Genomic DNA, 24,211 nt, shown 5'->3' on the forward strand with positions numbered 1-24,211 from the left:
TTAAGAGTGAGAGCCCTTAAAATTATTTCATGTCTGTCTTCCTTTCTTTGTCTTTATAACTTAATGATGACAGCCTGTGCTTTTGGTTTCATAGCCTAATATTAAATGTCACTATTATAATTCTTTTCCTGGGTAATGTATTTTTATTTATGTCTATATTATTGTGACTGTGCATTTTTGTTTTGTATATCTCTAAAACTAAGCAGATATTTAGCATTTTTTTTACTATTATTATTATTTTATCTGTGTGTGTGTTCCCCCCCCCCCCCCCCCCCCCCCGAAGTGTTATGTCTGTGCACCACATGCATTCCTGGGGGCTTTGCAGGCCAGGAGAGGGCATCAGAGCCCCTGTTACAGATGATTGGGAACCACCACATGGGTGCTGGGAATCGCACGTAGGTCAGTTGGAAGAGCAGATTTATTGTTTTTTGAAAGTTTCTCTCCAGTAGCCCAGACTGGGCTCTAACTCGCAGTCCTCTTGCCTCTGGCTCCCAAATGGTGGGGTTCTAAGTGTACACATAACCACGCCTGGCTACTGAGTGGACATTAACGTTTTTGTGTTGTTCTCATACTTATTCATCATATGTATTTGAACTGTGGTGAGTGTGTGGAGGTCAGAGGACCGTCTACAGGAGTCGACTCTCTCCTTCTACCGTGTGGGGCTGTAACTCAGTTAGGCCTTCACCCAGACTCAACAGCCCTAGGCTTGGTTTTTTTTTTTTTTTTTTTTTTTTTTTTTTTTTAAATAGCATCAACAGGGAGCTGGAGAGATGGCTCAGAGGTTAAGAGCACTGGCTGCTCTTCCAGAGGTCCTGAGTTCAATTCCCAGCAACCACATGGTGGCTCACAACCATCTGTAATGAGATCTGGTGCCCTCTTCTGGCTTGTAGGTGTACATGCAGACAGAACACAGCATGCATAAATAATAAATCTTTTAAAAAATAGCATCAACATCATTTAATTCATGAGTATGTTTATGAAAAGTTAAACAATGTTAATTGCATAAAGAATCGCCATCTGTTTGGTTTTTGAGTTTACTCAGGACTGCTGTCATTAGCAACGGCTTCCTTCTGCCTGAAGCATTTCCTTTGTGCGTGTCATAGTTTTATGTATTTTCATCATTTTTTTATTCTTTTTTTTTTAAGATTTACTTATTTATTATGTATACAGTATTCCGTCTACACACCAGAAGAGGGCACCAGATCAAATTACAGATGGTTGTGAGCCACCATGTGGTTGCTGGGAATTGAACTCAGGACCTCGGGAAGAGCAGCCAGTGCTCTTAACCTCTGAGCCATCTCTCCAGCCCCATTTTTTTTTTTTTATTCTTAAAGATATTTTCATGTGGCATGCAGTTATTGATTGATCATGGTCTTCTTCAACATTTTAAGAATGTTACTTCTTTTCGGTGGTGGTTTTTTTTGAGACAGGCTCTTACCAGGCAGTTCTGGCTGTCTTGAAACTTGATAAGTAGACCAGGCTAGCTCTATCTCACAGATCCACCTGCTTTTGCCTCTGGACTGCTGAGATTAAAGGTGTGCATTACCATGCCCAGCTCTTTCTGTTTTTGTTGCTTCTGTTGGGAGGTCAACCAAATATGTCGTCTTGGCTTCATTGACATTAATCTGTCTCTTGCAACCTTTAAGATTAAAAAGAATGTTTTTTAAAACTAGAATGATATAGCCATGATGTGATTGTCTTTGTGTTTATCCTGCTTGTATTTTGTTTAGGTTTTTGCAGTAGGTTGTTTGAGATTGCCATGTTTTGCTGAGATCGCAATTCTTTTTATTGGCAGGGGAGGGGGGTTTGAGACAGGGTTTCTCTGTGTAGCTTTGGAGCCTGTCCTGGAACTCACAGAGATCCACCTGCCTCCGCCTCCCGAGTGCTGGGATTAAAGGCATGAACCACTACCACCTGGCTATTTTCATAATTCCTTAAAGTCTTCTCCCCCTCTGTGAAAATTTAAATTATGTATAGTGTTCCTTCTTATATCCTTCATATTCTCTCTTATCATCTTTTGTGAATTTGCCTTATTTCCTCTTTTTCTGGCTTTGTTCTGGCTTTTTTCCTTCTAGTATATTTTCCTGGTACTTATTTTTTATAGATGTGCACCTGGTCTATGTTTAAGCCTCTTAGTGTAAATTTTAATGATTTTCTTTTTAGTTTGAGAATCTCTGTGTCAGATTTTTGAAAGTTAAAAAAAAAAAATCCTGTTCTCTGCCAAATATTTCATCGCTGTCTCTTATTCCTCGAATATGATAAGCTTAATTCTCTCTATACCTGTGCTTCAGCCTAATATCTGGATTTTATATGGTGATTTTTGTATTATTTATTGTTTCTATTTTTTATGTGTACTGTCTTCCTAGCTGAGTTATTTTTATTTATTATATGCCGAATGTTACATAATACCATTACTATTTTAATGGTTATTATATGACAGTTATTTGAGATCTTGGGAACTGTTTCTCTAGGCGGGGATATGTATGAGCTTCTGCCAGGTGCCTAGAGACCCTGGAAGTCCAGGATGACCTCCCTTCCAATTCTGATTCTGCCCTTGCCCGAGGCCCTGATGTCCTTTTCACACCACCATCTTTAGGTTGAGCTTCAAGTAACCTGGGTCCTCCCTCAGAAATCCCAGAGTCTCTCGCATGGAAAGAGCGATTCCAGGTATTGTGGAATTTTCCAGGGCACGGTGAAGCTCGAGCGAGTGGCGTTGGCTGTTGTAGAGCAGTGTGATCCTGAGGGAGAACCTAGTGTAAAAAGACAGCTGTCTTGAGGGCCAGGGGAGGAGGTCTGGTGTCATCACTGCATCCTGCCAGACTGGGTACCACCACCTGTGTGTCCTGATGAGAGCACTTTGTGCATCGTGTGACATGCTGCCCACATGCTGCTGCTGTGACAGGTGAGCTGAGCCACACTGAGCCTCTGCAACAGGGTCACCTGGGAGCAGAAGCATGTGACCCGGAAGCACCCTCACTTCTTTCTCAAGACAGGGTTTCTCTGGGTAGCAACCTTCACGGCTGTACTGGAGCTTGCTCTGTAGACCAGGCTGGCCTCGAACTCATGGAGATCCGCCTGCCTCCGCCTCCCAAGAGCTGGGATTAAAGGCGTGCACCACCACCACCACCACCACCACCACCACCACCACCACCACCACCCGGTACGCCCTCATTTCTTATTCTGGAGTTGTATAGCTTTTCCTCCACAAGTCAGCCTGATATAGGGAGAGGCAAAGGTACAAAGGTTTGAACACTAGCCAATATTTCAGATTTTGTTTTTGTTTCTTCTTTTGCATTTGTATCACAACATTTTTTTTAATGTTGTTAAAGAAAGGGCTAGACAAATACCTTTTCTAAGTGTATTGTTTTCGATTCATATATATATATATATATATATATATATATATATATATGAATATTGGCCGGGCGGTGATGGCGCACACCTTTAATCCCAGCACTCGGGAGGCAGAGGTAGGTGGATCTCTGTGAGTTCGAGGCCAGCCTGGGCTACCAAGTGAGTCCCAGGAAAGGTGCAAAGCTACACGGAGAAACCCTGTCTCGAAAAACCAAAAAAAAAAAAAAAAAAAAGAATATATATATATTCTGTCTCTGATGAGAACTCTCCAAATGAACCTGATAACTCTGTGACTTCACCTCAGAACTCTTCCAAGACTCATCTCTTGTTCCGGTCCTCATCTCTGCCCACACCGGGCTCCCAAGAAGTCCTCCCCTCTCCCACCCCTGTACCTCCCCTCTCTCTAAGGTACTTCTTTTCCCCACATGGAGTGTTTATTTCTCTCTTTATACAGGTGGAGCTCCTAGCTCTGCCTGACTCTACCTCAAGAGTTCCGTCCCTTTTTCTTCCAAATCTTTTCCCTCTCTCAGAGTTTACCTCAGGTTTTACCCAGGCTGTCCTTTTCCTTAACCTCACCAGCCCCACTTTGATCCCTTTGGGGACCTGTAGTTCTTGGCTGTGTAATTGTTTTGGGTTTCATTTATGTGATGCCTTATTAAGAGCACATCAGTGAACAGATGAGATTGGAACTCTCTGAGGACACAGGTCTACTTTGTGTCTTTATTCCTTAGTAAGCGCAGTGCTGGGTTCCTACTGGGGTCTGCGAGACCGAAATGAAAAGCTGCAGGTGGCTGGGAGAAAATCGAGTAATATCTGCAGTTGATTTTTCTCGATTAAGCTGTGTGACTTTTTTGTTAAGTGGATTCTCGACTTGCAGTTGATTATTGCACAATCCATTCACTGTGAAGTATTTAAAGTTATGATTAATTGGAAAAATATGTGTTTCTGGAAATCAAAGAGAAGAGCTCTTTTAGCAACATTGCATAATTGGACTGGTAACAGTGTTTCTAAAGTACAAATCTATTTTCATATAAGAAGTACTAATTTATGGCTGGCAGCACCCACAATTGTTTGCTACAGATGAAGAAACAGTTCATTTAAGTGAAAAATGGTCCCGGGAGTCTCGCTTCAGAAATATTAAGTGGAACATCAGACTCTTGCTAGGTACCGCAGGCCACTCGCCCAGATGGGGTTAGTTAACCAAGAGACAGAATTTGAGGCTTCCGTAAAGAGAACGTAACAGCTCCCAGGCAAAGGGCACAGGTGAGGCTTGCCGGTGCCTCTGAAGGTGCCTGTGGGTTAAAACATCACTGTTTATTCATCTGATTCACTGTCTGCCTAGCCTGGCCCCGAGTAATAATGGTGTTGTCTCAGTGTTGGATATTAAGAACCCCTTTTAGGAGTCACACGAGGTTTATTGTCAGTCTGTAAAGTGATAGGTGTGTGGCAGTGAATCATGGAGTTGTCTAAGGTAGAGACCTACCGTGCTCCTTGTGGGGATGGGTGCTTGGTGCAGGCTGCTGTTTGGGTGGGGCTAAAATAACAAGCTGCTTCCCATCCTCTCATTTTAGTCTTTGGATAGGGCTAATATGGACTCTGGTGTTACACTTAAACTGTTGACCCACTCATCAGCTCTCAGCTCCGATAGGCCGTGTCCGTGAGTTACGTGGTTTGTGCCGAAACTTTTTCCAAATCTTGCTTGCAAAGAACGAATTGTGAGGGAAGCTTGTGTTTTACATCAGAAGTGGTAAAACACGGACCTTTGGGAGGTTTGGCCATAAACAGGCTTTGGCAGGCAAGCGGCTGCTGACGGCTCAGAGTTCTAAGGGAGCTTGTGCAGTGTCCACGGAGTAATTCTATATGTGGGGTGGGAAGGATCAAGAGCGAGTTCTTCCCAGAAAGACCCAGTTAGATGAAGTGCATAATCATAGGGTATCGCTTCTACGTGACTCCAGTTTCTCTCCCTTGCCCCTAATTGTAGAGGAGAAATACCGAGCTTTAAAAGAAACGTCAGAAAAATGAAAGCAGCGCCCTCTCTGCTTGGGGAACTAACTGTTCATATATGGAAGGAGCCAAGAACAGTGTTCATGACAAAGATCGGTGCTGAAGTCGGGTTTAGCAAGCAAATAGTGAAGAGGGGGCAAGCAGAGGGGTTTTATTTTTATTTTTATTTTTTTTTAATTATTTTTTGAGACAGGGTCTCACTCTATAGCTTTGTAGACCAGGCTGGCCTTGAGCTCACAGAAGTCCACCTGCTTCTGTCTCCCGAGTGCTGAGATTAAAGGCTGCGCCACCACCGCCACCACCACCACCACCGCCCGGCTTTAGTAGGAGTCCTGATGAACAGTGTTTGAGTGCTGCTCTAGAACACCAAATTAATCAAGAATTTTATCTTTTCCCCCCTATATTCGAATATTGGGTCTAGGAATACTATATGTAACAATCAGGTTACAGAATATTTAGAATAGAGGATACAAAGTATTTTAGCATAGTGTTTCTAAGGTGTTTTGAAGATTAGGAGAATGCTGTGTCAGTACTAATTTCTAGAATGATTTTTAGAAGTAAAATGCCCTGGTATCAGTCAGAGTTACTGTGCTGACTTTGTGGAGGTTGCATTTGCCTCCACTGGAGAGCTGACGTTTGAGCTGTCTCTCTTGCTAGTAGCTAGAAGCTATTACATTTTCCTTCTCTTTGTACAGATGACATCAGTTTCTGTTCCCTAGCAAGGAATGGATGTTATTTTGTCTCTTTGAACAAAGGGAAAAAAAGTGAGATTTGGAGCCCAAAAGATATTTACAAAATATCCTTTATTATTCTTTAATCTTTTATTATGATAATTTTTTTTCCCCCGAGACAGGGTTTCTCTGTGTAGCTTTGCACCTTTCCTGGATCTCGCTCTGTAGACCAGGCTGGCCTTGAATTCACAAAGATCCACCTGGCTCTGCCTCCCGAGTGCTGGGATTAAAGGCGTGCGCCACCACTGCCCGGCGGCTATTATGATAAAATATTAAGAGAGAGAGAATATATAAATACAGTTAAAGAAGGTTTTAAAAATGTTTTGGCAACTTATTTTTATTTTATGTGATGGGTGTCTTGCTTGCATGTGTGCATGCAGTACCCACAGAGGCCAGAGGAGGCCTTAACATCCCTTGGCACTGGGGTCACAGATGCTTGTTAGCTGTCATGTGGGTGCTGGGAATTGAACCTGGCTTCTCTGGGAATGTAGTCAGTGTTCTAACCACTGGGCTATCTCTCCAGTGCTAGTTCAAGATTTTTAAGTACTGAGAAAAGTAGGGCTATTTAAGATCAAGGATCATCGTAAGTGTGAGGGAAGTTAATTTAAGGAGAAATGCTAAATCTTTAGGATTCAGAATGTGTAAGCTGTAGCTAGGCACCCTGAACATTGTGTTGGCTGTCCTCAGCTTAGGATGCATTTTTGAAATAATGGGAAGAGTTTTAAAAATAACGATGAGCACCGGGCGGTGGTGGTGGTGGTGCACGCCTTTAATCTCAGCACTTTGGAGGCAGAGGCAGGCAGATCTCCGTGAGTTTGAGGCCAGCCTGGGCTATAGAGTTCTAGGAAAGGCACAAAGCTACACAGAGAAACCTTGTCTCGAAAAAAACAAAAAAAGAAAAAAAAGTAAGGGTGAGCTTTAGTTACCCAGATGGTATACTCAGATATCTTCTAAAGGAGAACTCGAAAGACCCACAGTTGTTTTGATTCCTATAAAAATATTCCGTCAGGACTTTTAGACGTGTGAAATAATGATATGCATGTTGACCTGTGTCCTCACCCCTGGCAGTATCTGTGAGCTGAGGGCACTAGGGGAATCTCTTGTTTTTATGTTTAGTGTCTCGTTCCTGAGGAAGAGCTGCTACTCTTGCTGATGGTAGAGCTGAGGTCATCTTCTGTCCTGGTAGTTAGTCTTGGATGCTGCTAACTGACCAGTTTTCTAAGTAATGGGCATATCTGATCCAGTTCCCAAATTGTTAACCTCCCGAGCAAGAGCATCTATTGTTCTAATCAGGCGACTCCTGATGGGCTCCTGGGTAACCTCAGAATGGAAGCTGGTTGCCAGGGGGCCCAGGGCGCCCGGTCTGTTTGAGTACAGTTGGAACTTGCAGCTCCAGTCCCCAGCCTGGGGCATGAAAGAGGACCTGAAGGTTGAGTCAGACGCCAGCGTCCAATGACTTAGTCAGCCATGTGTGCGACTCCAGAGAACTGAGTTCGAGAGCCTCTGGATGGCTGAATGTACTCGTTGCCTAAGGAGGGCCTAAGAGCTCTGTGCCCATTCTCACATAGATCCTGTGGATCTTTTTCACACCCCTCTATTCATCTGTCTCCTTCATCGTGTCCCCTATGAGTAAACGTGTGAACAAAAATAGTTTCCCTAAGTTCTGTGAGTCGGTCAAATCCATGGAGGGAGTTACAGGGACTCCTGATTTCTAGCCAGTCAGATGTACGTGTTAACCACCTACCTACTTCTTGGAGCTGGCTTCTCAAGTCCAAGAGACGGAGTCTTCAGCCTGTCTACTAGGTAGATGGTGTCAGAATTGAACTGATCCTCATGTCCCCGCCCCCTCCTGCTGGGGTTACAGACACATGCCACCACACCTGGCTTTTCACATGGGCGCCAAGGGTCCTAATTCAGGTCCTCATGCTCACTTATTAAGCTCTTTACTCATGGAGCCATTTTCCAAGCCCTGCCCGGTTTCATTCTTAATTTGGTATTTTGTATCTTTTTTCTTCACAGGTTTGCTAGAGATTTATTGGTATAATTAGTGATCTGCCCAAACACTAGCTCTTTGCTTTTCTTAGTTTTTTTTTCCCTACTTTTATTTTCAGTTTCATTAATTTCAGCTTTTGTTCATATTCATTTTCCATTTTCTTGCTTGGAATTTAATTTGTTGTTTTACTTTCCCCCCCTGTAGTCATAAATTGGACGTGAGAACCCTTTTTCCAGTGAGAAGGGATCAAGTTCTTCTTCCGTTAAGGCCGTTGCCCGCCTCCCGTCATGGAGTCAAGCTGTTATTCTCTGTATCCCTTTACAGATGGTTTCTGCATGCACAGAACATGTGTGGAGATGCAGCGGTTCTTTTTTCTAAGTTTATTTTACGTGTGTGGAGGTTTTGCTGGCGTGTGTGCCTGTGCAGCACATGTGTGCGGTGTCCTCAGATCCCCTGGAACTGGAGCGGCAAAGGGTTGTGAGCCACCATGTGGGTGCTGGAAATCAAAGCCAGACCCTCTGGAATGGCAGCCAGAGCTCTTAACCACTGAGCCATCTCTCTCCGGCTCCGCTTTCTCTCTCCTTTTTAACATTTTCTCCATTGTACTCTGGCACGCACTTTATCCTGTCTCTGCTTGGCTTCCCCCCTTTAATTCTAGGGATTACGAGGCGAGTGTTCTGCCATTGAGCTACGTCTCCAGCCCCTTTTGATTTTTATTTTGAGACAGATTCTGGCTACATTCGGGCTGGCCACCAACTTACAGCCTCAACGCCTTCCGTATAGATGCAATTCAGGTGTGTGCTACCAAGCCTCGCCTTGCTGTCCGCTGCGGAGAGCGGTTTTTCTTGGATTTGTTTATTTTTAAATGGCCTTAAATTCCTCCCACCACCTCCTGAGCGCTGAGACCACAGCTGTGTGGTCCCCCACCACACCTGGTGTATGTGGTGCCGGGAACTGAACCCAGGACTTGAGTTCATACTAGGCAAACATTCTTCAAGTTCTTAGGCTCCAGCTTGACTTCTCCAAGTTCAATGAGACATGCAGGCGTTGACTTCAGCCATATTCTAGGATTCTTGACTATGTGGATTCTTTGGGGAAAGAAGGGAACAGTTTTATCTCCTTACTCCCCTGTCCCCCGTGTGTATTGTCTCATTTGTTAAGGGCCCAGTTGACATAAAAGTAGTAATTGTATTCCTGCACCAACTCTCTCACTTGTTCTGTCTAGATAACCTCAGACACACGAAGACTTATAAGACAATAATTCCTTCGCTATCCTATCGGAACCATTGTTAATAGTCACTGTGAGATCTGTAGTTGTGATAGGTCGGGGGTGGGGTGGGGAGCATTCTTTCTTAAGCATTTCTCAGGGTCTGTGCTTTTGCTCTAGGCCTGTGGTTCTCAGCCCGTGGGTTGTGACCCTTTCACGGAGATCACCTAAGACCATCGGAAAACCCAGATATTTACATTACGATTCATAACAGTAGCCAGAGTACAATTTCCAAGTAACAACAAAAATATTCCGGGTGGGAGTCAGCACGTGAGAACTGCACTAAAGGGCGGTGGCCTCGGGAAGGTTGATCGCTGCTGTTCTAAGCTGCGTTCAGCTTCCTCAGCGTCCTCGGGGTGTAAGCCTCAGACCCATCAGTTCTCATGCCGCTGGTTGGACTTTTATCCGGGCATGGTTTTGATCCTTCTGAAGGTCCACGCTTTTGAGTTGGGTGCAGTAGTGCATGCCTGTAATCCCGACGTTTGGGAGACTGACACAGGAGGATTGCTCTAAGTTCAAAGCCAGCCTGGGCTTCATAGTGAGTTCCAAATCACCAAGGACTGGGAAGACCTTATCTAAAATTTAAAAAAAAAAAAAAAAAAAAAAAGAGCATACTTTTTAAAATTGACTAATGATTCTCTAGACGCCGACCTTTCTTGCATAATGGAATGGTTGCTTGACAGGAACATTTCTGATCATTCCAGACCCATACTGCCTTACATATAGAACAGTGCCTTTATTTCTGAAGAATTGTATATTTCTAAAAACTCCTTCCTTGTTTTAGATAGTTACAGGGTTTCTTGTTTTTTGAATAAGCTGTGTGGTGTCATGGTTAAAAACTCAGCTGTAATAAAAAATGACTTACAGACCACGTTCTTCTCAGATGTGATCCTTTCAAATACAAGAAAGGTCGGGAAGCAGGGAGCACTGTGTGTGTGTGTGTGTGTGTGTGTGTGTGTGTGTGTGTGTTTCCTGTATTGAGATCAAATCAGGGCTACAGGCAGGCTAGGACTCGCTCTACACTGAGCTGTATCCCCAGCCTGGGAAACATTCTCTGTTGAATATAATGGGGCGTTTGCTTTTTGAAAGCCCACATGGTAATCTCTCCTCACTGCAAAGGTGTTTTGCTCTAAGTTACTGTGAAGCCTCACGATCACAGACTTTATAATACCCACAAAGGCCCGTCGTTAACCAGCTAGTGAAGGTTTTCATCTGCAGTGAAAGCCGGTGTGACCAAAGGGACGGCGCTCTGGTGATGTTACACAGCCTTCCTTAGGTTCTTCTCATCTTCTCAGTCCTAAAGAACCAGAGTTACTGTTCCCCTTCACTTGCTCACAGTGGTGAATGGAAGATTTGACCGAGCCGTGATGGAACTTCTCAGAATAAACACTTAACATTGTTACATAAAGATCACTACAAGAAAAACAAAGAAGTACATGCTATAAAATCTATAAAATCTTCATATCGGCGTGCATCTGGTGTTTAGTGTGATAAGCTACTGTTATCCTGATGTTGGGGCATTTCTTAAAATTATATTCAAACCGGGTGCTCTTTCAGTTTTGACCACTTGCTGTCACTCCGGCTGTAGATTTAATGTCTCGTTGATAGGAAAGTCCATTTCAGCCCGTCCACTTGGTTTCTTCCTACAGATCAACAGAGATTACAAGCTGTTTGTAAAAGTCACCTTCAGATGACCGCCTCAGCTTTCGCTGTCTCTGCCAATTGTAGATGAACCTTAGTTCTACAGAGGCTGAGAAAACAGAGTTGATAAATGTGGTACAATTGAAGCATGCAAGGGCAGGAATCAATGTCTTAGTTGCTCAGTGTATAGAGATACGTTTGATTGTTTTTGTGGTTCTTCCAGATAGCAATTATTTCTAATGTTTATTTTGCAGTGAGGGCCGAGGCAAGTTGACCGTATTTTCAGTTAAAGCTATGTTAGCAACCATGTGTGGTGGAAAAATGCTGGACAAATTGAGATGTAAGTATTTTCTTATTATTTGAAAGTCTTTATTTTGAAATTAGGATGTTTAAACAGCTTTAAGCGAATGAATGTTTTAAGAACCTTGCATAAGCTTCTGTTGTAGCAGTTGGCTCCAGATACATGAGCTGTGCCCCTCACTGTTCAGATGGATAAGCTGACTTCACTTCTTGTTAGCGTTTTTAAAAGAGAGAAAACTGTTCAGAATAATGATATTGACATTAAAGAAATCCTTTAAAAATGCTTTCCATATTAGTAAAGATGTGATTGGAGATGACTATGTTTTTAGTTAGAAAATAAATGTAATTGCTTTTACTAGGCTCAGACAAGTTTAGCCTTCTTACTAACTGCATTCTTTGCCAGTTGATTTTTGCTGTGATCCAATTGTTCCTTAGTCAGGCTCAGCTACTTAGAAATTGATTGCCTGGGGTGCTGGTGGTGGTGGTGGTGGTGGTGGTGGTGGTGGTGGTGGTGGTGGTGGTGGTGGTGATGCACTCCTTTAATCCCAGCACTTGGGAGGGGCAGAGAGGCAGGTGGATCTCTGTGAGTTTGAGGCCAGCCTGGGCTACAGAGTGAGTTCCAGGAAAGGCACAAAGCTACACAGAGAAACCCTGTCTCAAAAAACAAAAAACCAAACCAAACCAAAACAAAATTTAATGGGGCTGGAGAGATGGCTCAGAGGTTAAGAGCACCGACTGCTCTTCCAGAGGACCCAGGTTCAATTCCCAGCACCCACATGGCGGCTCATAACTGTCTGTAACTCCCATTCCAGGGGACAACACTCATGGCAAAACATCAATGAAAAAAATGAATTAAAAAAAGAAAAAAGAAAGAAATTGATAGCCTGATCCCCTCCCTGCCTGTCCCATCCCTTCCCAGCTGTTTTTCCTCTTATTCTGTTACTTGTTTTTCATTTCTGTTTTCCCCCTCTTTCCACAAGCTGCCATTTGTAACAATTTAATTTTGCTGCTTGTGGGTTTTACTTATCCAGTCACTGAGTTAGGTGTATGTGTGTGTGTGTGTTTGTGCCTGCCTGTCTGTCTGTGCACCATATTCACACAGATGTTGCCCTTTATAGAGGGGGCAACAGTGAAGGTATTCATCCAAATTTAGAGTCCAGTTTTAAGCTGCTGCTCTTCTCCACTGTGTTAATACTGCCATGGCATCCTAAGAGACACACACTTAGGACCAGGTGCCATGTTTCAGAGACACGAAAGCCAAGCGTGGGTTTTAGTGAAGTGTCGGAATTCTGTGTGTTGGAGGCGGGGTGCTTTGTCAGAGCCTGACAGGGCCCCAGAACTCACACCAGTCTCTGTGAGTTCCATGACGCACACACACAGGTATCAACATCGTTTTTAAAGAGACAGAATTCTAACTTTCTGTGTTTGAATGAAACATAATTTCATCCATATTATCATTTTTTTTTCTTCAAAAGAAATCTCCGTAAAGGAATAGAAAAAGGAAGAAAAGAAGAAATCCTTATATAAGTGGCCCTTAGCATTTGAAGTCTGTAGTGCTCAGGGGTCAGCCATACTGTGCTTTTGCAGATTTCATTTGTGGCTGTTTGTGGTAGTGATGTTCGGTCATGTGTTCGTTGTCACTGGCTGATTGGATGGTTTTAGAGGTGCACTGTCTTGAGAGATCTCTCTTTGCTTGTTCCTGTATGCCACTGACAGAGAAACATCACACAGGCAGGATTCCTTAAGTGGTTATCATGGGAGAAGCATCATGTATTCGGATGGTCAGTTTGGGCTGCCCGTGAGAACCTTTCCACCTGGGTTCTCCTTCCCAGATGTGTTCTCTCTGGTAGAGGTGGCTGAATAATGGTGCAGGCAAAAGAGAGATAAGGTCCTGCTTGGTAGCCTCCAACTGTAGTTTCTTTGTTTAATGTCTTCTCCTGCCTGTGGGTTTAGTTTACGTCCACACTGCGGCCTCTTCTTTCTGACTGCATTCTGTTACTTCTAGTAAAGGCCCCACTGTATTAAATAAACCTCTACTGTGTGGACTACACCTCAGCATTATTATTATTTCTCCTCCTCCTCCTTCCTTTTGCTTCTTGCCTTTTAGTATATTTTTCAAAGATTTATTTATTGTTTTATGTGCACTGGAGTTTTGCCTGCATATATATCTGTGAAGGTGCCAGATCCCCTGGAATTGGAGCTACAGACAGTTATGATCCACCACGTGGGTGCTGAGAATTGAACTCAGGTCCTCTGGAAGAGCAGCCAGTGCTCGTAACTGCTAGATCATCTCTCCGGCCCCGCCTTTTCGAATTTTTAAGCTAAAAAATTCCTTCATTTCCCCCTTGACCTTTACAAAACTATTTTTTACTTATGTGTGTATGTTTGTGCCTGCTTGTCTGTATGTACACCACATTCATACAGGTGCCTGCTTGAACTGGAATTACAGGAGGTCCTTTGCAAGAAAGCAAATGCTTTTCACTACTGAGCCATCTCTCCAGCCCCTGCCTCCCCTTTTATGTCTGATGTGTTTTAATATCAAAATAGCATTTTAAATGACTCGGTAAACATTTATGCTTTGGGTCTGAAATGTGTTAGATTTTTCAGAAATGCTTTGGGCATTCGTGTCTCTGGGACATTTACAGAAATGCCCCTTACTGTGGCCCCTAGGGCTGTATTCCTAGATCGAAAGGTAATTTGCGTAGGATTCTAAATGCCAGTGACTTGTAATCAGGCTAGACTTTAGTTGAAGTGTGATCAAAACTCAGTGTCAGCACCCCAGTGTGGGAGCAGCCCCCCAGACTGAAACCACCCCTGCCAAACCAGACCTAGTGGCCACTTGATTGACGGGTGACCGCCTTCCTTTGCCACGGTTCGCTACTTGTTTCCTAGGAAATTTAATCCTCTTGTTTAAACCCCATCTAGTCACACTGAAAGTGGCAGGCAATTGCGTTATTTGTATTTCGATTTGTTTAAGTTTTATTTTAAAGCTAGTGTTGTGATTGTGAAGAGCAGTTTAACAGATGTGTGGGGGAAGACTGTAGAGATGCTTTTATCTGCTCATTCACTGGACTTGGGGAGGAATGATCGGGGCTGTATCTCAAGTTACAGACACACACACCTCTAACACTTGTTTTTTATTATTATTATTATTATTATTATTATTATTATTATTATTATTAATTTTTGAGCTCTGAGTCTTGTAATGAGAGCCTAGAGCTCTTAGGCTTCAGGGATTCTCCTAGCTCAACCTCAGACAGTCCAAACATCAAAATGCTAGCAGCAGTTTTCCCTGGTTGAGCACACTGGGCTTACAATAGTACCTGTTTACATGACTTTACCGTTTCACATGTCTTCCAAAGACTGCACCCTGAGTAGAGAAAAGCTAGCCTGAGGTTCTCCCCTCTCAGAGGTTCGCTCAGAATTGGCTCTCCTCTCTGGTGTCTCAGCTGCCTGCTTCTGGTGTTTCATTAACAGGCCCTACAGAGGCCTCTGGTTGAGGCTTCAGTTGAACAGTTTCTGTCTTCAAAGTTCTGTTTCCTTTGCCCGGCCTTTAATCACCTGTCACTCTACCCTCACTGGTGTCTGCCAGCCAGCCCTTGATTTCTCTTTTAATCTGCATCAGAGACGCCCGTGTTTTGCCTTTCTGGAATAATTGAAATGCCTTAGAATTAGAAGCAAGCAAGAAATACTCTCTATATCTGCACTTTATGAACTATAAAAAAAAAATGAAGAAAAGCAAAAACTAAGAGAAGGGATGTTGTGGTTAGGGTTCTGCAGAGCAGTGGTTCTCAGCTTTCCCAATGCTGCAAAACTGTGCTGATCCCCAACCATAAAATTATTTCACTGCTATTTCATAAGTGTCGTTTTTCTACTGTTATAAGTCCTAATGTAAATATCTGTTATGTAAGATATATGGCCCAAAAGGGTCATGACCTGCAGGTTGAGAACCACTGTTCTAGAGGTACAGAACACATATGCATGTGTATGTGTGTATGTGTATACATATAGTACATGTATATTCTAATAAATCCTTTACATATACACACATACATCTATCTATCTATCTATCTATCTATCTGGGTTTATTCAAATGACTTACAGACCATGGTCCAGCTAGCCCAACAATGGCTATCTGTGAACAGAAGGTTCAAGAATATAGTAGTTGTTCAGTTTATGAAGCTGGTTGTCTCAGCTGGTCTTTAGTATATGCCAGACTCTCAAAGAAGTAGACTCTAATGCCAGTGAAGGAATGGAGTCGCCAGTGAGAGCAAGCAGGCAGAGTCCAAGTTCCTCCTTCCACGTCCTTATATAAGCTGCCACAGGAAAGTGTGACCCAGATAAGGCTGGACCTTCCCACCTCCAAAGTTCTGGATTAAAGGTGCATCTTCTCACCTCAGAAGATCTGGATTAAGAGTGGGTCTTCCCATTTCAAATGATTCAGTTAAGAAAAAAAAAAACCAAACCCCTCACAGGTGTACCCAGTCCCTTGGGTTTTAGTTAATTTCAGATGTAGTCAAGTTGACAACCAAGAACAGCCATCGCAGGGGCCAAGAAAGAACTCTATGTAAGGTGGGTGTGTCCGAGTCATCAAAGGCTTCGAGGGACCCCCCTCCCCTTCCGACCTCATCAGTGACGTGGGATTTTAATGAGTTGGAGAATGCAGAGTGCCTTGTATTTAGTTGTGTTGTGCGCTTATGAACAGACAGATGTGTGTACATGGGTTTCTGGGTCGAGCCACCCAGTAGGTTGAAAGATGGCCGGAGGTGGAAGTCATCTTTGCCAGGAAACATTCCTATGAAAGGAAAATGGCTGTTCATTAGTAGTCTTGTCTCTTTAGTCTGCACAGCCCTGTCCCTTTGCAGGGACCTCTGGTGGGTAATGAGTCTCCTGAGAGTACAAGGCGGAGGAGACACAGATGGAAGACCGTCAGTGCTTATATACAGATGTGAGCAGTCAGTGAAACCAGGGCCGCTGTCACCAGGAGCAACGTTCCAACGTGCCGATGGTAGATCTGCAGTCTTGTGCCTGTGGCTCAGGGGATGGAGGATTTTAGAAACTGGAGGAGACGTGCGTTCTGAGGGGCTCAGTTGTGGATTTCCCACAAGGGATCAAGCCTACTTTCCCCCTTCTTTTCTCTCAGCCAGGAACAACTGTTGAGGAACTGGCACACTTTCTTTCAGAGCTGTATAAATAGAAAGTTCACCCTGTTATGTCAGAACGGGATGGGGCTCTAATTAGAGAACTAATGTATTTTTCCTTGCAGTGCTAAGGGTGGGGCCTGTGGTCTCACACCCGCCGCACACCCCGGTACCTCCAGCTCTTGTTCTTGATAGCTTTATTCAATTTTATTTGCTTCTTTAAGCTTTGTCACAGGCAAGTAGTAAATTACGCTAACTTAGACTCATTACTTGTTATTCTTCATTTGAGAATTCCAAAATCAGCTTAGTTTTGCACCATTTTTCTTCAGACAAGAGAAGCTTATTTAAAAAAAAAAAAACCTCACTGGTTAAACCAGTAACTCAAGAAGTAATGAGTTACCTCATTATGTCTTCAGTTTTTAGAGCTAGCTGCACTTCTTCTCTTAAAACGAACAAACATGTTCCTTTTTTCCCTTTTATAATCAGTGCCCCTTTCCTGATTAAAAAATTACTACTTTGAGTCCATTCACATGACAGAGTAAGTGAGTGAAATTGAAAATAACACATTTTTATGGGCGTGGCTAGTCATAGAGTCTTTGGTGATTATTTCCCTTTATGTTTCTGAATAAATTAGATGACGTGAGTATTGTACGCATAAGCTTGTGATTATGATACTGTGCACCTGTCAGTGTGTGGTAGCTAATGTCCCCAGTCCTGTTTCTTCTGTTAATGGCCGTGAGTTACTCATTGTCTTACTAGCTGTGAATACATTTAGTGGTAACAGAAAACTTGATTAATAAGTGACTTAAATACATTGGAGGTTATATTCCTCATGTAAAAATAAGTCCAGAGGCTGCTGAGTTCAGAGTTGGTCCCATGACCCGAGGCCGTCATGAGACTCCATTTCTTTCCATCTTCCTGTCCTGGGTGTATGGTACCCTCCTTAGGGTAATAAGTTGACTGCTCTGCTCTGGGCTGGGGTATTCATTCCGGGCAGAGAGAAGAGAGGTACCAGTACTTTCCCAGCAATCTACTCCAGAGTTACAGTGTGGACGGGGGAGACTCTAAAAAACGTGCACACGGCCACAATAAACACAGTTAGGGTTCAGCTAGTGGGTGAGAGGGGAGGTAGACACTGTGTGGGTGCCTTGAGGTGTCTGCCACGTCCCGTACAGACCCTGTGTTCTGACTTAATGTGTAGTTGAGTTCCTCATAAGAATAGCAGCCAGGTTTTGAAAATGGAGTCAACTGTGCTCTTCCCTCCTTTTAAAAACATAAACATCTCCGAGCTCACTGCAGCCCTCAGCTGGGACTCAGTACTGGCTGTAGGAGGGCCCCACTTGCAAACATGTTGATAGGCCCTGCACTTAGTTCTGGTCTAGGTATCACATCTCTAGCTTCTTTATTTCAGTCAGGTTTGTCACAGTTTCCCAAGCTAGAGATTTTTGGGTATCATCCTAACCTTTAAAAGTTCTTTATTCTCTTATCCAATGCATTGAGACACCTTGACTTGATTTCTCTTCCGTATCTCTGGCCACCACTTCCGTAATCCATACTCTCGTGGACAGGGCTTTGTGGTGGCTGCCGTCCGGTCCCTCTCCTCCTCCTCCTCACAGTCATTAGCTGTCTACTCCTGAAAGGCAGCTTTTAAGCACTTGGGCTCCACTTAAACATTTTAAAATCAGATTCCACTCGTTTTTGTCTTTCAGAGTTTCTCTCATGAGAGAAACTCTGAACTTATCTCTCCGTGGCAGTGTGCTGCCCTGGTCAGAATGTTTCTTTAGTGCTGGCTTCTCGTTTACCACCCCATGAGGACATAGTCAATCTCTGTCAGGGACACTTGGACCCTTCTGTCTGGTGTGGCTCTAAGTTTCACTTGTATCCTGCTTGTACCACATTGTTTCAAATCTTCCTTTTTAGGATCTAGATACTAAATTCCTTTCTTTCAGACTTGTTTGGGTCTGGCATGGAGGTCGGTTGGTACGGTGCTTGCCTGGCACGCATGAAGCTCTGGGCTCACTCCCTGGCACCACATCCACCCTCCCTGGAGTGGTGAAGGGAGGTAGAGGCAGGGTCACCACAAGTACAGGCTATTCTTGACTACGTAGTGAGGTCTACACCAACCTAGGCCATGTGAAGTCCTTTCTCAAAAAGCAAACAAATGCCCCAAACCAACTTTTTTTTTTTAACATATTTAAATTAAATATGTAATTTACTTTTATTTTACGTGCATTGGTGTCAGAAGCTCTGGAACTGGAGTTACAGATAGATGTGAGCTGCCATGTGGGCGCTGGGAATGGAACCCAGGTCCTTCAGAAGAGCAGCCAGTGCTCTTAACCACTGAGCCATCTCTCCAGCCCCTTGACAGGACAGGAAAGTGCTCTGCCATTGTCCTCTTCCTGCTCTTTGTCTGACATGAGACTGAATATCTCTCCATTTCTCTTCTCAGGGAGAACTTACAGATTCGCCCTTCCTTCCTCCTTTCCTCCCTCCCTCCCTCCCTCCTTTTCTAGCATTTCCTCACCTGTCGTTCTGCCCCACCCACGGTGTTGGTTCTCGGCTGTAGTCTGTCCTATTCATTCTTGGTCATGGTTTGTGGTTCGTTTGGGGAGGACACCGTGGTTGAGCCTAGGCTCTCGCGAGTGCTAAGCAAGCTCTCCTGTCCCCAGCTTCGCTCCCCCCGTGTGTGCCCATGTCTCATAGTGACCACGCTTCTCTGTTGTGTTTATTTTAAAATCTCAGTTCACTTGTTCTCCTTCCTCCCTCTCGCTCTCCTTTCTTCCCTCTGGTTTTTACCAACACGGTCTTTTGATGGAGCCATGGTTGGCTTTGAGCTTGCTGTGTGGACGAGGATGGCTTCAAAGTTACGGACCGTCTCCTGCCTCTGTCTCCTGAGTACTGGTGGACAGGCAAACACCACCATACCCAGACACCACACCTCGCCAATGTTTCTGAAATTGGCATAGATTGTCCTTCCCGTCTGTCCTTATTTTTAAAGTAGCTTCTTTTTACCTTATACTAAGATGTCTTTAATTTTTTTTTGTTTTTTCCCAAAGGTTTATTTGTTAATTTGTATTATATATATATATATATATATATATATATATATATATATATATATATATATATATGAGTACTTTGTCTGTATGTACACCTGCCCACCAGAAGAGGACATCAGGTCCCATTCTAGATGGTTGTAAGCCACTATGGTTGCTGGGAATTGAACTCAGGACCTCTAGGAGAGATAAGAGCAGTCAGTGCTCTTATCCTGAGCTGTCTCTCCAGTCCCTAGGTTACATTGTAAGCAGTGTAATTTGATGAAATTTACTCCAGAGTCAGATAGGTATGGATTTAAAGCTTGATTCAACCATTGGCTAAAGTTCTGAACAATACTTTCTTAGGTCATGTGCATTGGTGTTTTGCCTGCATGCATGTCTGTATGAGGTGTCAGGTCCCCTGACACTGGAGTTACAGACAGTTGTGAGCTGCCATGTGGGTGCTGGGAATTGAACCTGGGTCCTCTGGAAGAGCAGCCAGTGCTCTTTACCACTGAGCCATCTCTCTAGACTTTAAAAAAAAAAAAACATTTATTTTATTTTTTAAAATTATTTTTATTTCATGTTCATTGGTGTTTTAGCATTACTTTCTTATCTGTTACTTTAAATAACTATATGTGAGCACATGTGCACATATGTGATAGAGGTCACGTTTCCTTGTCACATGGTTTTGAACTCCTGGTTATCTTTTTCGTCCCCTTAAGTCATGAAAAGAGGAATAACTGAGACAGAAACTCTGTACGAAGAACAATGAATAGTGTTACTGGAAATTCCTTTCCCATCCTCTTGGCCAGTCTCTCTGTAATGACAGGATTGTGTTATATCAGAATATCTTGGGATAGAGGAATTTATATGGTGTGTTAGCTGCTTTCCTGTTGCTGTGATAGAACACTCAGATAAAAACAAGTCAGGGAAGAAATGGTTTATTTTGGCTCACAGTCCCAGAGGGGGTAAGTCCATCACGAGGGTGGGGGGGGGTGGGGGGGCATGGTAGCGGGAGCGTGAGGCTGGCCTGGCAGTCAGGGAGCAGAATGATCACATGTCATCTCCATGTAAGGAGCAGAGGGGGGATGGGGAGGTGAGGCCAGCCCTAACAACAGTGTCAACACTTGTCCCCACACCCACGGGTAAGTGTAGTCTTCACCCCGTGTCAAGGACACTTGTCGCTGCCGCACGCGGAGACCACCGCGAAAAACCACAGCCAATCAAAATGCAGAGTGGCGGGGCCCAGTTCTCGTGGATAAAACGCTTATAAAACGCTCCTGTACCCAAGGCTCAAGGCACATTGCAGGAAGAGGGCGTGGAAAGAGGGTCGGAGCAGATGATCAGGGGGTTTTGTGGTGGGAGCGTGTCTCCTAGGAATGCCAGAAGCTACACCGTGGAGTCTCACCAACCGCCCAGACACAAGCTGAACGATGACAGTGCCAATAGATATGCCAGAGTGGACAGGGAAACGCCCACGCGGCCTCAGCCCTACCCAAAGAACTACAGGCGACCACGGAATGCTGAGAGCAGGAGACGGTCTGCCCTAGGGAAGGGCTCACCAGTTGGTTGTCCAGGGCCAAATGGTCAGCCCTGAAAACACACACACACACACACACACACACACACACACACACACACACACACACACATATATATAAAACATTGTACAGACGGAGCAAGCTGTATTCAGGGTGTGTGTGTGTGTGTGTGTGTGTGTGTGTGTGTAATACCAGTTATGAAAAAAGAGGCCATGATTTGAAAGAGAGCATGGGGGGCATATTCAGGAGGAAAGGGAAGGGAGAAATGTAATTATATTATAATCCAAAAAAAAAAAAAAAAGTGAGGCCGGGCTACAGTGTATAAAAACACCATGCCTGCTTTTAGTGACATGCTTCCTCCAACAAATAGGTGCCTCCTAAAAGTTTCAAAATGTTTTCCAACAGCATCTCCAACTGGGGACCAAGTGTTTGATACATGAGCCTGTGGGGGACATTTCTCATCCAAACAACAATGTATATGCTATTATTATTTTTTAGGTGTTTTAGTTGAAGTAGAATCACATCACTTACCCCTCTCCCTTTCCTCCATCCAGGCCCTCCCATGTGGCTCCCAACGTTCAAGTGGATAGCCTCTTCTTCTTTATTACTGTTATGTGCCGATGAGTATGTATGCGTGTACACAAATATAGAAATCCAACCTGCTGATCTGTTTTTGTTGTTGTGTGTATATGGCTTCAGAGCCGACCACTTTGCACTGGACACCCAGTAAGGGGGCTCATCCCTGGGAGAGGCGAATTCTCCTTTTTCCAGCAGTCTCTAGCCGCCTGAAGTTCTTTGTCTAGGGGTGGGGCCCTGTGAGATTTCCCATCTTCCATGCTGCTCTGCCCGTCGATACCGCCATCGCTCCGGTCTTGTTTATGCAGCCATTTTTAGGAGAGGCTGTCTCACTGCCGACTTTCTCGTAGTCTGGCTCAGCAGCCCCTGTTTGTTTCAGGAAACAGGGTCTCGTACCATTCAGGCTGGTCTTAAAACTGCTGTACAGTTTCTTTACCTGCCTCTGCCTTCTAAGTGTTGTGTGTGTGTCTTATATGACAGATACGAAGGAGTAAAGACATGCTGCTTCAGGTTTTTCTTAGAACAGTGGGTTGCATACATTAAAAGCTAATTATCCGTCAGTTAACGTGGATCTAGAAAGTTTCTAGGTGGGGGCTGGAGAGATGGCTTAGCAGTTAAGAGCACTTGCTGCTCTTGCAGAGGACCTGGATTTGGTTTTGATTTTGATCACAGCTGCTTGTAACTCCAGCTCCAGGTGATCCATTGCCCTCCTCTGGCCTCTGTGGGTACTGCACGCGTGTGCACAGCCCCTCCCCCACACTTAAAATTTTTTTGGAAAGGTAAGTGGGCATATGTAAATGGTTATTCCCCTTAGTGTTTAGGTAGAATCCTAAGTGATAGGATTGAGGGGTCGTGTGAGCAAAGTAACTAGGGATGATTTCAAGGGATGATTCTTTTCTCATAGTTTGCCTTTATTTGCTTTTGTCCCTAAAGACATTTTCTCCCAGATGTCAGACTCCAATGGCTTGATGATGTTTGGCAAGCTTGACCAGTTTCTGAAGGAGGCCCTGAAGCTCCCGACAGCCGTCTTTGAAGGCCCGTCCTTCGGTTACACAGAGCACGCAGTCCGCACCTGTTTTCCACAGCAGGTAAGAAGGACCTTTGACACAGCCTCGGGCCACAGGAGCCTCCAGCTTCTCCCAGACTGCCCCGATGGCTTCCAGCAGAGGCCAGAGTCAAGGCAGGGGAGGGGGAAAGTTCACCTGAGCACTCTGGTTCTCAGGTAAGGGATCATTGGAAGTACTTTAAAGAAAAATCTTTTAAAGGTTTTTTGTTTTTCATTATTGCGACTGAATGTATATGTTTTTCCCCCTTCTCTCTAAGTAAGGTTCTTTAAATTTTAAATCTAGGGATTTTGACCTAAAGCTATAGCGATCTTGGATCATTGTTTCCTGCAGTGTCCACCTGCCCCGGCAGAGTGCACTGAGTGCACATTGCATGTGACATGGGTCAGGAGTTTGGCTGCTCTTCCTGATTTTTCACCTAGAGGTTGGTATGAGTGAGTTCCCGAGAGTTTATCTCTGCCTCGGAGACTGGGAATAGAGTAGATACTCATGACTCAAGGTAGAGAATAGATAAAAGTACTGTAAGACTGTGTTTAGAAAGTTAGGACAAACAGAAAATTGAGGAAAAGATATCTGTTTTAAAATCAATAGAAAAGGGGCTGGAGAGATGGCTCAGTAGTAAAGAGCACTGGCTGCCCTTCCAGAAGACCCAGGTTCAAATCCCAGCACCCACGTGGCAGCTCAAGCTTGTCTGTAGCTCCCCAGTTCCAGGGGATCCCACACCCCCACACAGACACACATGCAGGCAGAACACCAATGCACATTAAAAAAAATACATAAATAAGTTTTTAAAAAATCAATAGAAAATAAAATTATCTTCTCAGAATATACTTTTTTAAAAAAACAATATATTTTTATTTTATGTGCATTGCTGTTTTTTCTGCATGTATGTCTGTGTGAGGATGTCGGATCTCTTGGAATTGGAGTTACAGATAGTTGTGAGCTGCTGTGTGGGCGCTGGGAATTGAACCTGGGTCCTCTAGAAGAGCAGTCAGTGCTCTTAACCGCTGAGCCATCTCTCCAGCCCCCAGAAGATGAAACAGTAGTTTTTCAGTTAGAAAACTAAACCAGACAGGAGACAGGGCTTCAGCCCAGCCGTCAGTCATGTGACCAGTAAAGGGGGAAGCTGACAGCTGGGGGGGGGGATGCGGTGAGTGGTGTGGCTCCCCGCTCAGACCTCCCTCTGAATCACACAGCTTGAATGGAATGTTGTGGAAATGTCCGAGGGCTCAATTTGTGGCTCCTCCATATAGCTGTGAATCTTGCCAGATTCAACAAGGTAGTTGACCACCTGAAAAGGTCAGAATCATAAAGAAAAGAAAAGACAGGAACGTTCCGGATTAGAGTCTACGAGTTGAAAAGTCAGTGACCCAGGGTTTGCTGGTTTTTTGTTTTTCTGTTACAAGAATAGGACAGTTGGAAAAATCCAAACAAAGTTTATAACCAGATAACAGTGTTCTGCCACTGAATGTTAATTTCTTGATATTGATATTTATCTTTAGCTATGTGAGAGAATGTCTTGCTTTTTTGTTAGAGAGAGAGAGACAGAGAGAGAGAGAGA

At 44.0% G+C, this 24,211-nt stretch overlaps 1 protein-coding gene across 11 annotated transcripts in view; it reads left to right on the forward strand.

Moving 5' to 3' along the window:
* Dtnb (dystrobrevin beta) overlaps positions 1-24,211 on the forward strand; it is a 212,287-nt gene that overhangs the window by 39,198 nt on the left and 148,878 nt on the right. For all 11 annotated transcript variants that reach the window (XM_076558737.1, XM_076558738.1, XM_076558742.1 and 8 more), the window contains exons 5-6: positions 11,245-11,330; positions 22,520-22,674. In XM_076558737.1, coding sequence (XP_076414852.1) covers positions 11,245-11,330; positions 22,520-22,674 — 241 coding nt within the window. The remainder of the gene's footprint in view (positions 1-11,244; positions 11,331-22,519; positions 22,675-24,211) is intronic.

This window comes from Peromyscus maniculatus, chromosome 22 (assembly GCF_049852395.1).
Source record: "Peromyscus maniculatus bairdii isolate BWxNUB_F1_BW_parent chromosome 22, HU_Pman_BW_mat_3.1, whole genome shotgun sequence".
In the NCBI taxonomy this organism is placed as follows: Eukaryota; Metazoa; Chordata; class Mammalia; order Rodentia; family Cricetidae; genus Peromyscus; species Peromyscus maniculatus.